Source organism: Rissa tridactyla, chromosome 2, assembly GCF_028500815.1.
Source record: "Rissa tridactyla isolate bRisTri1 chromosome 2, bRisTri1.patW.cur.20221130, whole genome shotgun sequence".
Classification (NCBI taxonomy): Eukaryota; Metazoa; Chordata; class Aves; order Charadriiformes; family Laridae; genus Rissa; species Rissa tridactyla.
The window spans coordinates 164,715,487-164,732,043 of record NC_071467.1 but is presented as its reverse complement, the minus strand read 5'-3'; the positions used below and the strand labels follow the sequence as shown (position 1 = coordinate 164,732,043).

At 42.0% G+C, this 16,557-nt stretch overlaps 1 protein-coding gene across 17 annotated transcripts in view; it reads left to right on the top strand.

Annotated features, from left to right (window-relative positions):
• OBSCN (obscurin, cytoskeletal calmodulin and titin-interacting RhoGEF) overlaps positions 1–16,557 on the top strand; it is a 200,245-nt gene that overhangs the window by 133,160 nt on the left and 50,528 nt on the right. For all 17 annotated transcript variants that reach the window (XM_054190395.1, XM_054190392.1, XM_054190391.1 and 14 more), the window contains 18 exons: positions 16–94; positions 861–979; positions 1,796–1,993; positions 2,384–2,416; positions 2,517–2,615; positions 3,062–3,280; positions 4,104–4,170; positions 6,139–6,167; positions 6,454–6,582; positions 7,408–7,547; positions 8,297–8,497; positions 8,850–8,932; positions 9,670–9,843; positions 11,273–11,432; positions 12,307–12,423; positions 13,616–13,780; positions 15,126–15,284; positions 16,326–16,503. In XM_054190395.1, the coding sequence (XP_054046370.1) occupies positions 16–94; positions 861–979; positions 1,796–1,993; positions 2,384–2,416; positions 2,517–2,615; positions 3,062–3,280; positions 4,104–4,170; positions 6,139–6,167; positions 6,454–6,582; positions 7,408–7,547; positions 8,297–8,497; positions 8,850–8,932; positions 9,670–9,843; positions 11,273–11,432; positions 12,307–12,423; positions 13,616–13,780; positions 15,126–15,284; positions 16,326–16,503 (2,349 nt within the window). The remainder of the gene's footprint in view (positions 1–15; positions 95–860; positions 980–1,795; positions 1,994–2,383; positions 2,417–2,516; positions 2,616–3,061; positions 3,281–4,103; positions 4,171–6,138; positions 6,168–6,453; positions 6,583–7,407; positions 7,548–8,296; positions 8,498–8,849; positions 8,933–9,669; positions 9,844–11,272; positions 11,433–12,306; positions 12,424–13,615; positions 13,781–15,125; positions 15,285–16,325; positions 16,504–16,557) is intronic.

The window sequence follows — 16,557 nt, the reverse complement described above, 5'->3', positions numbered from 1 at the left end:
TTTTCCATTTAACAGTGACCAGCACGGACTATGAGACAGCAGCAGATGCAACAGAGACATCCTCTTACTACAGTGCCAAAGAATATATTTCAAGGTAAAATATTGAACTCTAGCTCTTTCTAACTTCTGACTTGATAAGATCAATGTGTATATTTACATCAAGCCTGCTTTTGCTATATCTGGCAGGGCCAGTTTAACGTCGTAAAGAAACAGCTAGACCAGCTGAGATGCAGTAACTGCAACAGCTGGACATTTATCATGTGTGGACATGCTTCAGGCCAACCTGAAGTTTTTTATGTCAGATGGTGCTGAATCTGTTGTCATGATGACAAAACTATGAAGCCTCTCTTCTGAGGACAGGCTGAGAGAGTTGGGGTTGTTCAGCCTGGAGAGGAGAAGGCTCCAGGGAGACCTTAGAGCCCCTTCAAGTCCCTAAAGGGGGCCTACATAAAAGATAGGGAGGGACTCTTTATCAGGGAGTGTAGTGATAGGACGAGGGGTAACGTTTTTAAACTGAAAAAGGGGAGATTTAGATTAGATATTAGGAAAAAATTCTTCACTCTGAGGGTGGTGAGACACTGGAACAGGTTGCCCAGAGAAGCTGTGGCTGTCCCCATCCCTGGAGGTGTTCAAGGCCAGGTTGGATGGGGCTTTGAGCAACCTGGTCTAGTGGGAGGTGTCCCTGCCCATGGCAGGGGGTTGGAACTAGATGGCCTTTAATGTCCCTTCCAACCTAAACCATTCTATAATTCTATCATTCAAAAACTCACAGACTGAATTAACCTGAAATAGGTGATTTTGATTCCTAACTCTTTTCTGGCTTGCTGACTTTCTTCTTTCTAATTCTAATTGCTTCTTAGCCGAGAACAGGAGGAATCTACCACTGAGGAGGAGCAATTGCCCCAGATCTTCGATGAGCTTCATGATATTCACGTGGCACCTGGAGCATCACTGGCTAAATTTCACCTGAAGGTGAAAGGTGAGGGGAGCCCACAGCAGTCGGTTATTCCAGGTTGAAATGCTGGAGAAGTTTTTCCCATGTGCTCTTCTGCAGCTGTGACCCCAGTCTGTGCATCTTGCACCACGTTTGCACAAACCAACCAGAAGAATGTGTATGTGCTGATTGATGAACCATGACTTTTGCCGCAGACTCAGGCAGATTAAGTATCTTGTTCTGTGTCCATACTACAGGCATAATCACAGGCATACGCTTCTGAAAACTGAGTCCTGTAATTCTCTGAGCACATTAGTTATGGAGGAGCAATAAGGAATAAAAAAAAAAAAAGATAGACTGTCCTTTATTGTCTCTAATAAATTAAACACTCCTGGGCACGCCTTACTTCATAAGGGGGTTGCTGCTACAACCTGAAAACTTCAAAAACATCCTCCTGGTGTTGACTGTCTGTCTGTTGACTGACTGTAGGAAGAGGCAGGAAGTCTCCTGTTTTCTCCAATTGCTGCCTATAAATATGATGAAACTGTTTGGGCTCCAACTTTTCTCACTCTATATGTTGGAAATCAGACCCAAGTGTTACCTCTCCAACCTGGAAGGTATTTGCATATTCAGGCAATATGGGGAGTGCTAGAAATTGAAGAGACAGGACAGAACTTTACTAAATAAATAGAATTTCATGAATTTGCAGCCATTCCTAATTGGGTAAAACCTTGAAACAGCAGCTCTGGGAAGAGCTGAGGACTCCTTGGCTGCTCAGAAGGATCTGTATGGTTGGAGATGCCCCCAAATCAACGTTGCCAATGCATTCCGTTCTCTGTGTCTGTAACTTGCTCCTTGCAGGGTACCCACAGCCTCGTCTCTATTGGTTCAAAAACGGACAGCCATTAAAGCCCTCGGATCGCATCCTTAAGACTGATAAACAGGAATTCCACTCACTGGAAATTCGTGACGTCACTAAAGCAGATGCTGGCCAGTACTCAATATTTGTCATCAACTCTGCTGGTTCTGCATATTCGTCGGCCAGGCTGGTAGTCAAAGGTAGGTAATGGACTGGGTTTGGCACCTGATTTTCTCTATTCCAGTGTCCCTTTCTATTTTATATAGTTATTTTTCTTGAGAAAGCCTACCAAGATAAGCCAAGGGTGGTGGTGAAGTCTGTAGATAAAAGATAATGTGCTTTAATCTTGGTTCATCTGTAAACTTACTGTGTGTCCTGAAGATGAGACATGACACTTCTCTGTCTGTTGCCTCTTAAACATACCGTTTATTCCTGCCCAACCCCACTAAATTTAGTGGTTCATTTTATTAAAACTGAGGGCCTCTTATAAATTGTATTAACATTTCTGTGTATTTTTTTTTCCCTCCTTCAAACCATGGACAGAAAGTTATTTCTATTTGTCACTTTGTTTTTTTCTCCCTGTGCTACAGATCCTGACGAGAAAGAAGAGCCATCAGAAACAGGTGAGGGAAGCCATAGCAGGTGATGACAGAATCCCTAGGAATTTGTCAGTAAACCGCCACGGAAGATGTCATCATGTTTCATCAATAATGTCATTTTCAGATTCCCGTGAGCAGCTGATACCACCAAGGTTCCTAGAAAGATTTACAAACAAAAAGGTGAAAAAAGGTGCGAGCATCACATTATCTGTCAAAGTGGAAGGTAAGTGGATAAATAACTTGGCTCTCTGCAGAACGCTTACATGCATAACTTCATGACACATTCCAGACTCCCTCTGGCCCAAGTCATTGCAGCCTCATCACCTGTATCTGAAGTCTGGGACTCTACTCCCAACTTCACGTGCTCTACAGAAAAGTACCTTATTCGTCTTCACCTCCGTTTTACTGTATGTCAAAACAGGGATAATAACTCTTATTAGTCTTATGAAGATGTATTGATTAACAGTTTTGGTTTTACAGAATGGTTTAAACGTCCTTATGAGTGTGTTGCAGAAAGGTTTATGTTGCTTTATTTTATGTTATGTCTGTTATTGTTGGAAAAGTATCAGGAAACAGATTAAAAGAGCATTTATTGATGGCATGGCTCGTAATTGTGAGGAAGGAACACCATTAGGAAAATAAAAGCTCATTGCATTGGTTTTCCTTTAGGATATCCACCACCAACTATTACTTGGCTGAAAGAAGTGTCTCGGGAAGACATCCTGTGGATCAAACCAGACACGCCTGGATATAAACTTGCCAGTTCGAATATGCATCACAGTTTAATTCTGTTGGATGTTAAAAAGAAGTACAGCGGAGCTTATACGTGCATTGCTACCAACAAGGCTGGCCAGTCCATCTGCACTGCCAACCTGGAAGTTGCAGATGGTAAATCTTTCTTACACTACACACACGTTCTCTACGTTCCCTTTCATACAGTGCCTACGAGAAAAACAAGTGTGACTGATAAGGAAATTAATCAAATCACAACTGAAAAAAGATGCATTTTCCCTAGATTAGCTGTGAATTTGCTTGTCTTGCAGATGTTTACATTCTTTACTTCTGTAATGCTTTAGATTTGTGACCCTAATTCGGATTAACAGCACCATCTTTTCTGTATAAACAGAAGAAAGGTCTATCAAACAAACAAATTAAGCACAAAGGAAAAAGAGAGGAAGAAAGGCAATGTAAAGTAACTAGAAAAAGTCATCATATAAAAAAAATTATTTTGAGCACTTCAGTCTGATAAGGTATGTGGCTTATAGAATTACCTTAAGACAGCTGGAGTTATTTGATTCCCCTTTGGCAGAGCTTTCCAGGGCCTCTCTTGACATAAGTCCTTCAGTAAGTGGTGGGACAAGCAAATATAGGCTGGGAATAGGGGCGGCATTGTGAAGGACTTCATTTTTCTGTTAATCCTTTCTTGCATCTCACATTTTTACTGTGGGATGTACATTTTACATAAACATAAACTACAGGAGCATAGCTTGGGCAGTGTAGAGAAATGGGGCAACCATACATCTATGTGAACAGGGAGAGGAGTACACTATTTGCATCTTATGAGTGGGAGTACCTATCCCAGGTCAGGAGCTGCTAACAGGTCAGATTCAGTATTCCCAGTAATCCATGTTTAGAAAATATGACTACATTAAATACATTAAAAGAACATTCTCTGCCTTCTGTCTTCTAATGATAAACCCTAATCTTGCAGTGAAAGAGGCTGAAGTTCTGACCCAAGAGCGTGTGATGGTGTCAGAAGCCATCATGACCACACTGGGGTAAGTGGTTGGCCACCCATGCTGAAGGGGACCAGTGCAGGTACCACCCTGCAGAAGTTCCCCGAGTCACTTTTAGGAAGTATTCACTTTAACATCTTATATTCATGCCTCAGCACCAGAGTTAAAATAGTTTGAGGTCCTAAGATGGAAAGTGCTGTGAATATTCTAGTAACAGTGTCAGCCATTTATGCTTGATTATTAGGGAGGATAGGAACACGGACAAAGAAAAAATAAAAATTGGGTAGGTCATATAAAACTCTTGCTGCTTTTTCATCTCCTAAGCAGAATGCCAAAAAAAATTCACAGGGTCAAGGTCTGACTGTTACTTGCCAACAGTGAAATACGCTGATGCTTCACAGAAAAAGGAGTAGATGAGAAGGGTCTATCACAAACTTCTTGTTTACAAATGCACCTGAAGAATAACCTCCTCAATTTGCCATTTGAGGCTTGTGAGTAGGCAGTTACAGTCTGAAAAACGGTATCCACCTGAACGCAAGTTAGCTTCTAGAATACGTCCAGCCTAAAAGGCTTGACCAGTGTTTTTCTGGAGTGTGAAGAAAGCTACGGTGTGAATTCAGCTATTCCACCGCAACCTCTCCCGAGATTGTCCCCAGGCTCTGTTAAACATACTCGGTGATATATGGTTTATCACGTGGAGTGAGCTTCCTCCAGCTTCCTATGTACTAACAGAATCAGGGCAGATCAGCTTGTGCAATGAAAATTTACATCCTGCCTCCAAATAGCACAGGAATAGCAGAGATGTTGACCTCAGGATATTAGAGTTTTGACATAGCTGTGGTCCTGGGAAACACCACAAACACTCTTCATCAGATGTATGCAAATGCTGGTAGTTCTTCATGTCTGTGGAGCTATCTTCGCTCAGTGTTGACAGTATAGCGTCCTGCCCCTTTCCTGCTGGCATGAATGAGTTTGATGCTGGTAAAATCTGTCAGTGTAGCAAGGGTCTCTGGAGCTCAAAACTGCTGCAATACCAGTAGTTGGCTTGCTTCCCCAACACATGGGTATCCTGGTGTGGTGGGAGAAGGTCTCTTGGAAGGACTACGGCATCTGCGTATTCTGCAGTCCTTGCTTTCCTAACGAAACCACTGGAAATTATCATAGCATCGTAGAATATTTAGAGTTGGAAGGGACCTCAAAGACCAACTAGTTCCAACCCCCTGCCATGGGCAGGGACACCTCCCACTAGACCAGTTGCTCAAAGCCCCATCCAACCTGGCCTTGAACACCTCCAGGGATGGGGCAGCCACAGCTTCCCTGGGTAACCTGTGCCAGTGTCTCACCACCCTCATAGTGAAACATTTCTTCCTAATATCTGATCTAAATCTCCCTTCTTCCAGTTTGAAGCCGTTACTCCTCGTCCTATCATTACATGCCCTTGTAAAAAGTCCCTCTCCAGCTTTCTTGTAGGCCCCCTTCGGATACTGGAAGGGTCTACTGGAAGGTCTTCCTGGAGCCTTCTCTTCTCCAGGCTGAAATTGTTGAGCATTGGTTCACTGAAAACTGACTGAGAATACAGATCCCACTTGACATGATGTCACCAACTGTAATACTTTTATTTCATTGTCAGCTAGGAATAAAGTCCCAGCAGCACCAGGGAGATGGAGGATATTCTGCTCTGCAACCCACTCCCTGAGCAGCCAGGTCTTCTCAAGCAACAGTTTGAAATAAAAGTCAGGAATAAGAAGAATTCTCAGATGGGATTTGGCTCAAAGACAAAGACACCCAAGTGTTTCCATGCCCACATGAGCCAGATGCTCCATTTCTCATTTCTTATAGAGGCCCTGGTGACATCGGCTACCAGCAGCTGCCGTCCCAACCAGAGCCCTACCTTAGATATCCCCAGCCTTCACGTGCGGGGTGTGAGAAGGAGAGGGTGTTTCTCATTTACCTCTCCTTACTATACATTTTATTTAAATGTTAAACTCTGCTTTACTCTTTCTTTTTCAGAGCTATTCATCCTTCTGAAACAAGAGAAGGTAAGAGTAGCTATTCTCTCTCTCCTACTCCTGCCCTTCACATCTACAGCTGAGTTTGTCTCTGCCTTTCATGATTACCACCTACTTCTATCCCATTTTCTTGAAACTGTCTGAAATGTTGGAGCTTTTCAGGACTGGTCTCTGTTCAAGGGTGAATTATTTGTATATTCAAAAACAGAGGAAGTGAAGAAAATAAGACTTTCCTTCCATAGAAGCTTTTGTTACTCAAAAAAAAATGACTTTCCAATGACATTGCCTACTTAATAGAAAATTCTCTCTTTTCCAGGAGACCTTGAAGCTGGTAGAGAGGGTGTACCCAAAAGCCCTATTTCCTTAGCTGATGTTGGCTCAGAAGAGTTCTTCCAGAAACTCACCTCCCGTATCTCAGAAATGGTATCTGCAAAAATAAGTCAGGGTAAGCAACTCAACAAATGCAATTTAATTAGTGTAGAAAAATACGCAGTCTTTCTTTGAGGTATCATCTGGACTTTAAATATCAGTGAGCTTTATGAAGCAAGTTTTGAGACGGTCACCCTGCATAAGCCTATGATCATTTGTAAATGCTAAGGACTAAGATTTTTTAGTAAGAGTCCATCCAAACTGCATGTGTTAGTCTACATTTTGAACTAGGAAAAAAAGCTATTACAGTAAACTGAGATGCCTGGTGTCCATTTTATGCATATGGTGTTTATTTAAATAAGTAGGAGTTAACTGAAAGTTTTAGAGTGAAGGGCAATTATAAAATTGGAAGTGTCTTTTGAACATCTCTGGTATTTTGAGTTCCTCAGGTGTTCATTGCTCCCGAGTCTGAAAGCAATCCTGTTTTGAAGACTTCCGACATCTTCAAGTTTTAGCTCACAATGGGATTTTAAAATCAAGTTGAGGCTGAAAACTGTGTGCACAACCATTTGTTCAGTTGAATGAAAAAATCCTGCTTTGTGTATCATATACTAATTATCTTGTAGTAAAGTTTTATCTTGAAGCAAAAATAGAGGCATTACCTCTCCTACAAATATTCTTGCAGGACAGTGGCAATACATGCAGTAGGCATGAAACCTCATGTATTAAAACATCCCAATTCTTTATTTAATCCCAAATATCAATAGGAGAGCACACTAAATACAAGAAATGTTCTTCCTAGGGAATATTTGTTTCTATGAAATTGGAAATTATTACAGATATGGTTCGTGTTCGAATTACAGATCTTTATTTCACACTTTGCTGTTGCTCTGCTTTTTAGCTACACTCCGAGTGCCAGGAGCAGAAAGTGATGATGAGTCAAAAACTCCCTCTGCATCTCCTCGCCATGGGCGATCCAGACCTTCATCCATTGCTCAGGAGTCCTCCTCTGAGTCTGAAGATGGAGATTCCAGAGGAGAGGTATGATACCTTTATGGACAAGTTTGACACAAGGAGAAAACTTTACTTAGAACGACCAGTCTCCTGTGGCTTAAGGCTCTCCATCCCCTTTAGAGTTATACTTCACTTTAGTAGGTATATTTAGTAGTTAAATATTGGGTCTGGGATACAGAGCATAAAGTATCAAATTCTGATGCTCACTGTGTGACCTTGAAGAAGTTGTTCAAGTCAATGTGGTCAAAACAAATCCATTATTTGGCACCTTTTGCTTTCATGGCTGAGCTTCAGAAAGTCAGAGCTTTGATTTTCTGTGGCCTTGGACAGAGTTGGTCAGAAGAATTTTTCTGAGAAGTTCTTCCTGAGAAAAATGAGAATTTTGTAAAAATTAGAAATTTGAAAATCTTGAGATGTTCATTTCAAACTCTTCTAAAAAAAAACCCCAACCAAACACACACAAAACCAAAAAAAAGCCCTTAAAACTTTGGAAACGTTAACTTATTTTGACATTTTCAGGACCGCTGTTTGTTTTGCCTTGGGAGAAAAATCCACTGTTTCATGGTGTAAATCCAAAACATCTCAGATAGTTTTGAAAATACGGCCTGAGCCTCCTAGAGACCCAGCCTTCCACTTGCAAAAAAGCAAATAGTGATTCTATTTGCCCGACAAGGGCTGGAGAATAAAACATTAAACGCAGATAAGCACTTATGTTCTGCTGGTGTTTCCGTATTCTGTTTTCAGAGCACAAAATAACTGTCGTTTCACGCCTGCAGATCTTTGATGTCTACATGGTCACAGCTGACTACGTGCCCGCTGCGCCTGACAGAGAGACCATCACTTTGAAGGAAGGCCAATATGTGGAAGTCCTTGATTCAGCTCATCCTTTGAAATGGCTGGTCAGGACTAAACCCACGAAATCTAGCCCCTCTCGACAGGGTTGGGTATCTCCAGCTTATCTGGACAAGAAATTAAAGGTGACTGCTCAGTCCGTGTTTCTTTTTTCATGTAAAATTACTTGCTTCTGTTGCAGTTTGGAGCCATCCCTTTTGCAAGGAGTGATGGACAAGGAGGTTGTTGAAGGGGTCTGTAACATGATTGGACTTTTTCATGTTTTGACATGCTTTTTCATCTTTTAGACAATATTTCTGTATGTCTGTAGGGGTGCCTGGGTTTGAAATACCTAATCATCCTTCAGTAAAAAAAAACCTTCACACCGGTTTAGGAATTGTTGAAAGGGACCGTGAACGTGGGATATTCCTCAGTGTGCATTGATAAAAGCACTGTTAACTTAAAAGAATAATGTTTCTTTTTTTTCTTGCATTTTAGATGTCACCAGAGTGGGGAACAACAGAAGCTCCTGAGTTCCCTGGGGAGTTTGTTTCTGAAGATGAATATAAAAGGAAGCTAAGGTGAGCTCGTGTCATTTGGTATTTGCACCTTTACGTTTTCCTGCCTTTTGAACCCACATAAATGTTGGCATCTAGGTCCCTCCTGTCAGAGTCACTGTTTTTGTTCTGCTGAGTCCTGCCACCTCCCCTTTCCTAGAATCAATCAAACCCTCCATCCTCTCAGACTTGTATTATCTGTGATCTTTGATTGGGTTTTGCCATTGATTTTGGCCTAGGAAAATTCCAGACAATCTAAATCATATTGGATGACTTGAAAGGATGGTTTTACATGATGTAATTCCAGAAGCGCTCTGATTTCACTAAATCCTAAACTACAGAACCTCTGTACTTTGCGGTGCCCTATATCTGAGGGTGATGTCTAAAGAGGGTGTGAAAGCACTCGACCTTGTGCTGCTCCCTTGCAGTGCAGCACGCTGCTGCGTGTGGTCTCATGGAGGTATTTACTTTCTTGATTGCATGAAATGGTATTGAAGTTCCCACTGTCTACTTTACATAGATCCTTTTGGGGCTCATGCTCTGTTTTGTCTGCCCCAACAGTAGATGTCTGTAGGTGTCGCTCCATGAGCAGGGTATCCAAAGTCCTCTTACTGTCAGAGGGGATCTAGTTAACACGCTCCAAGGAGTCTGTTCCTCTGATTGTATATCTCCATTTCAGAGCCTAAAAATCTCTCAGCATGTCAAGAATAATTGTGGTGCTTTTTCTGTGATTTCTTTTTGCCTCTTTGTCTTCCCTTCAGCGTTCTTATTCAAGAACTGTTGATCTCAGAAGAGGATTACATTCAAGACCTACAGTTCCTCCAGACTCATCACCTTAGGTTTACTGAGACCTGTCCCAATGTCCCAGGAGCTGTCGCCAGTCAGAAATCCACCATCTTCAGAAATATTGATGACATTACTCGCTTCCATTCCAGGTGGGAATTCCCATGTGCTTTCATGAGCAAATTGTGGTTCACATACCTGGCGTCAGAGCTACAGTAATTATTATTACTGTGGGGGATATGGAGCACTGGCAGTGCTGAGGTACAAGGGAACTGATGGTCCTTTTGGATCATAAATGATGGCATAGCTTAAATCAGAGCACAGAGTTGGGACTCCCATCAGAGCTTCAAGGCTTCATATGTCCATCTTATTTCTTACCCTTTTAAGTGAGTTTAATTGAGAAACAGTGAACTATTAGTAAAAAGTAACATAGTCTTACAGGCACTTCAGTGGTGACAAACATTCATCTAAAACTGATGCCAGCATCCATGTGTTCGAAACACACCCAGCTATAGAGGCTGCCCAGGTACAACGCCGTGGCAAAATGCCTCTGCCTACTCCAAGGAGGGATTTACTGCAGATCTACTGTTCACGGAATGACTTCCCAAGGTTCAGGCTGAAATACTTTTACTTGTGTCCTCCAACCAGGACAACTTGCCAGGGAGAGGAGGTGGTGTACAACGTTTTACATGCCTAAGTCTTCCCATTGCTAAGGGGTTTCTTTTTGCACCTTGACACTCTTGCTGTCATGGGAAGTCCCTGCCAACAGCATGAGAATCACCCTTTCTTCCACATTTTCCTACCCTGTCGTCCTAACCTTTGGTTTATCTTAGAGGGACGTCAATAATATGCAAGTACAAAGCTCAATAATCAGTGAGCGTGCAGTATCTTCCCCGATCAACGTGGGCTCTGATCAGTGCTAGCAGTATCACAAGCAGGAGCAATCAAATAGGAGTTTGAGCAGATTGTGATGAAAAGTAGATAGTTACTCTGGGGAAATCATTATGGGGGGCGTTGCCTTTGCAACGGGGAGGACGCTTATGTGGGACACCTGGCACTTTCCCTGGCTGCGCCACAAGAATAGATTTCCCTTCTCTTTGCTCCCTCTTTCTCTCGTCTCCCTCCCTCTTCTTTTGTTTTTTCCCAAAAATAACTTTAATTGCGGGAGGTGATGCATGTCATCAGCTACCGACACTGCTAAAAAATCTTTGTGTATGTGAACCTGCTTCAACATCCTTTGTGAGACAGGGTGGGGATCTCTGTCTTCACTCGTGAATGGTTCATTGATCCTCAAACATAAGGATCTGGCGAGGGATTGACTTCCCAGCTTGACCTAAGCCCTTGAAAGTTGTCCCTACCTTCCTTGCAGGACATCTTATACTTTCAAGCTAAGAGGGACAGCATCATCCTGGCTGAAAAGGCTTTGAGAAGTTTAATGCTAATGTGGCCACATCCCTCCTTTCCCCCAGTCATTTCCTTTAATCTGAAATCTCCTGATTTAAAAGTCTGGCTGCTGAGGCTCTGTTCTAACCTCATTCCGTCACCACCTTCTCAGATGTCCTTTTTCCTTTGTGTCCACAGTGTCTTTCTCCGAGGCTTGCAGAAATGTGACACTGATGATGACGTGGCCATGTGCTTTATCAAGCACGAAGCAGAGTTTAACAAGTACATCCAGTACCTGGTGGGGAGGGTACAGGCTGAATCGATCGTTGTCAGCAAAGCCGTCCAGGAGTTCTACAAGGTAAAACAGGAGCCAAAGTTCCTGCTGAACATGCATCCTAGAACCCACTGCATCAAGAAGTGTAGTTATTAATCACAAGTGTGATCCTGAAAAAGATTATTAAGGATTTTTGTGGGAAATCATTGCTAAATATAATAATTTTGTATTCACTGTCTAGCTTTTCCTGGTCAGTACAATCAATATGGGAATATATTTACATATGCTAATGCATTTATGATTATTATAAAGATTATACAGACATGAGTGTGGCTGTGATTATATAATTGTAATTAAGGGATGTTTTAAGGGCCACTACGTTATTAGACCAAGTGAACTCACATGAAATTTCAGTATAGATAGGGAAATCCCCTTTCTCCTCTCCAGCTGCTCAGGATTGAAGTGCACTCATGAAAACACACACACAACACTCCACATCCATGAGCACATGGATGTTTGTGGATCCCCGGAGCAGCAGCACGGCTCCTGTGTCCCTCCGATGCCCCTGCCCAGATCCTGCACGCTTTTATCCCCTCCATGAGCATCCTACTCACCAGCTGGTCCAGCCTGATGCTCGCTAGGAAAAAAAATGCACGTGTTCACCCTCACCCCACATTCACAGATCACTGGAAAGGATAGACACCCAGCTCTGTGGCTGATGTCCTCGCACATGGACTCCTCTCGACAAATTCAGCATTTCAGACTTCTTGCAGTCTAGAATAATAACTGGCTGGTAAAGGATCGGGGAGCGTTACAGATGTCCAAAATATGGGATGTAAGGTCTGGGAGAGCTATCCAGTTTTGGCTGAGTTAGTCTATGAACCAGCATCATATAGGAGTAATCTTTTTTATTGTTCTTTATAACAACCTTTCCTCATTCTTCTATGTATTTTCTCAGAGATACACAGACGAAATTTTAATGAATGAAGATCCTTCACAGCCACTTATCCCACCACTGCAGCACTACCTGGAAAAACCCATAAACAGGATCCAGCAGTATCAGACTATAATCAAGGTGAAGCACTTTTGTTGCGCGCTTATATCTGATAGGTTTATGTTCTGCTTCGTGCAGCTTGTGTAGAAAAAGACTTTTTTTTTATTTCATATTTCTTGCCTTCCTTCTGATGCAACGACAATAGAAAGCTGCTTGAGTAAGACAGACAGTAACCATCACCAGTGATGCTGCTCTCTAAATAGTTTTGTAAATGTAAATGCAGGTAGAAGTTCACAGTCTCCAACCCCATAAAGTTTGGCAAACTTTATCTGAGTGATCTTTAAATATATGCATATACATATATAAAAATATGTGTTTATATATTTATATGAATACATGTGCGTATATATCCATGACAAGTATGAATTTGCTTCGCATTCAGCAACAGGTATGTTTTAAAAATAAGCAGTTTCCAATGAGTAAGATACTGACTTACCACTTTCTTTTCTTGTGTTTTTTATAGTAAGATGAAATTTTTGTTTTCTGATAAGCTTTGCCCCATTTTACCATCCCAAAATGTTTCATCTTTCGAGCTTTTATCCATCCTACTATCTCAGGCTCTAGCCCAGACCACAAACAAACATTTCAAAGTAGCATTTTAAATAGTATTTTTATATGGGAGATAGCACTAGGATATCCAGGAAGAATACAGCCATGCCAAAATACGTCTGTATTCTAGAGTTACCTAAGTGAGCAGTTGGAATAGCTTGAAACCAAAATTTTTAATGGTCTCTTGGAAGAGAGAGCAAGCGTGGGCATGTCCCTCTCCTAAGAGAGAGGAACAGGAGCAAATATAAGAACAACCTCTCTTTTTACTAATCTAATATTGACTCGTAGTTTAGCAATGCCACATGAATTGCTTGCCTCATGGTGTCATCGGGGTAAGCACAAGAGAAATGCAATGGATACATTTAGCATTGCTTTGGGTTTTTTTTGCTTTTCAATCACTGCCACATATCTGGTATTTGCTTCAACTTTGTCTTTGTTTAATATCAATTGATGTAAGGAAAAGCCAGATGGTTACTCATTAAGGCTACAGAATAGGTAAGAAGGAATAGGATTTAGTAGCTAAGCAGCACGTGGTGAAAGAACGGGATAAAAGTTGCTCAGATGAAAGAGCTGGAACAGATACTGAGAAAGTCTTTGGCTATTAAGGAAATGTATTAATTTTTTTTTCTGACTGCCCAGTAACATTTGCTTCATTCGTCTACAGGAATTAATCCGAAACAAAGCAAGAAATAGCCAAAACTGCACTTTGCTGGAGCAGGCTTATGCCATCGTGTCTGCACTCACCCGAAGAGCAGAAAACAACCTCCATGTGTCACTCATTGAGAATTATCCGGGGACCTTGGAAAGCCTTGGTGAACCCATCCGACAGGTAACTGGAATTTCTCAGTTGGCGTTAGTGCTATGAGCGCCTTCAGTAGTTTCTAAATATCCTTAGGTCCTACAAGAAGCCCCTTTAGAAATCATATCTGAAAGAGTATTTGCTTATTGCCATTCTTACCGTTCAGACACATGGGTCTCCTGGCTTGATTAAGATTTGAAGCACCAGAGCACAGACACTTATGGAGCAATTCACACATATTGGAGTTATTTGCCTTTTCAACCCACTCATCAAACAGGAACAGATTTGTTCTGGGCCCCCACATGATTTTAAAACATTTTAATTTTTTCTCCTCCTCTCTTATTATTGGCAAGTTATATGGGCCAATTCCTGAAATTACTGGCACCAGTGGGTTTTTTTTGTTGATTCCTCAAATGTTAGAAGCTCACTGACCCTCTTCAGCCTACATGTTTTCAAACTGACATAGATCTTCCGAAGAGCCTAGTTTGCTGGGATGTCGGTACAAGGTAGCAATAATATATCTTGCGTACGCTCCGTGTAAAATTATCAGATCAGTTTATGGATGTTCTCCCACAGCTGTTCATATATCTCCAGAAGACCTGTGTGCTTCTTCATGTCTCTCTCATGGAACAGATGTGTGGTTTAGGAGCACAGAGGGAGGGCGACCCAGCTATTGGGACACTAGTCTAGGACTTTCAACACCCTTACTCGAATTCCTGTTTCTTTGCGGACTTACTGTGTCACGTTGGGCAAATCTTTTACTCTGCCTGCTTGTATCCTGTGTCTTGTGTGGGAATCACGGTGTATTGCTGAGGGGAGTTGTAAGGCTAAATTGCACTGATAGTGAGATGTTCTGGTGGGGATTCATCTACCCACATTTAGACATCCAAAAGAGAGTCCAATCGCACCCCAGGAGTGCTTACTTCTCTCCAATGATGCCAGGGGGAACCCATGTCACTAACTGAGCTGTATATGTCTGAAGGTATCTGAAATGAATGTCCTGCTGTGGTGAAGGAGACCAAGTGAGCATATAAAGTGTCCGCATAACACACAAAATACAATTTTCCATTGGCATTTCCATTTCCAAGAGTGTGCCTACCTGACAAGAGCTCCGTGTTTTTCTGGCAACAAAGAATGCCATTCGAAAGACAATGTAATGACAACCGCTGTGTGCACCCCTGTTGGTGCTGTCAGTCTGATGCATCACCTTCAGCATTAGAAACAATCTGCTGTGCTGTAATAAAACAGAGATAAAACAGGTGACGATGTTACAGTAACCACTTGTTATCTGTTCACTGAAAAATGATAGTGAGACATCATTGTGGTAATTATTCCAGGTTTATCACTATGTGCTCTTCCTTCTTTTTCCTATCAGGGACACTTCATTGTGTGGGAAGGAGCTCCAGGAGCTAGAATGGCGTGGAAAGGACACAAAAGACATGTCTTCCTCTTCAAAAATTATATTGTGATCTGCAAACCAAAGAGAGACACAAAGACAGACACCTACAGTTACATCTTCAAGAACATCATGAAGGTCTGATCATTATACCTTCACCTCCAACATTTCTCTGTCATTGAGAACTTTACATTTATATGCATCTTCTGGTCATCGAAATGGGACATTTCACTTATCCTTTTGAGCTATTCTGAAAGTTTTTGAAGTAGAATCTAGTATTTGTAGATTGTTGGTTTTGGCAGTCTGTAGTGTTGGTATTAAACTGGGGGAAATACCTCCAGGAGAGGTTATGTCCTTTCCTGACACCAATTCCTGTTTAGACATGAAAAATTCAGAGGATTTGACCTGTTCATCTTCAGACATTCAGGGCTCAGGTTAGAACTGCAAGAAATTGCAGGAAGAATTTTCCCAAAGCATTAAATGTTCAACTCCAGTAAAAACCAACCAAACAAAAACCCCATGGAGTTCTTGACCAAGCCAGGGCCTTCTGAAAGTCCTTATCACTCTCCACATTGATGTTGACTGGCAGATTTTATTATCCAACAAAGAAAAAAAATGTTTTGTCTGGAGAGCGCCTGCTCTGTAATTTCTTTTCATGTAGTCCCTAACTGTGCTGTTCCTGGGCTGCACTGTAGGGTTGGTGTGTCCCACCCTGGGATACCCTTTAACGCTGGATGTTATTTTCCTGAAATGTGATAATTACTCCCAGGAAAATGTCTGTTTGGTGACCGGAAAGTCAAGTATACTGGGGAAAGGATTGCAAAGGGACCCTGACTGCTGTTCAGCCAAAGCCATGTTGCATTGCTCATGCAATCTGAAAAATCTCTAAAAGTGGTGTAAATTATCCCTTTTGCTGTTGGAGCATCTAATATAGCTTTAATGGGAATGGCACAACTCATGACCACTGACGAGGGTACACGCTGGCAGCAGGAGCCTTGCTGGTGTTTAAAGTTGTTTCCATTTCAAACCTTGACTGAAGATGGTTCTGGTCCCCAAAAGCTAATTCCAAATCTGAACTGTCCTAAACTCTGGGGTTTCAATTGTGGGAAAGTTTCTGGCTGAAATTCGGCCCTAAGAACACAGGATGTGTGTTGACTTTCTTGTCCTTCTGTCATGCAGCTGAACAACATAGATGTGAACGACCTTGTGGAAGGGGATGACCGGGCATTTGAGATCTGGCACGAACGAGAAGACTTGGTCCGCAAGTACCTCCTTCAGGCACGTACAGTGAATATCAAGAACTCCTGGGTGAAGGAGATCTGTGGCATACAGCAGCGGATCAGCGAGCCTGTCTGGAGTGAGTATGGCCTGAGATAACCCAAATCTCACATTTTTTTTTTCTTGGGTGGTC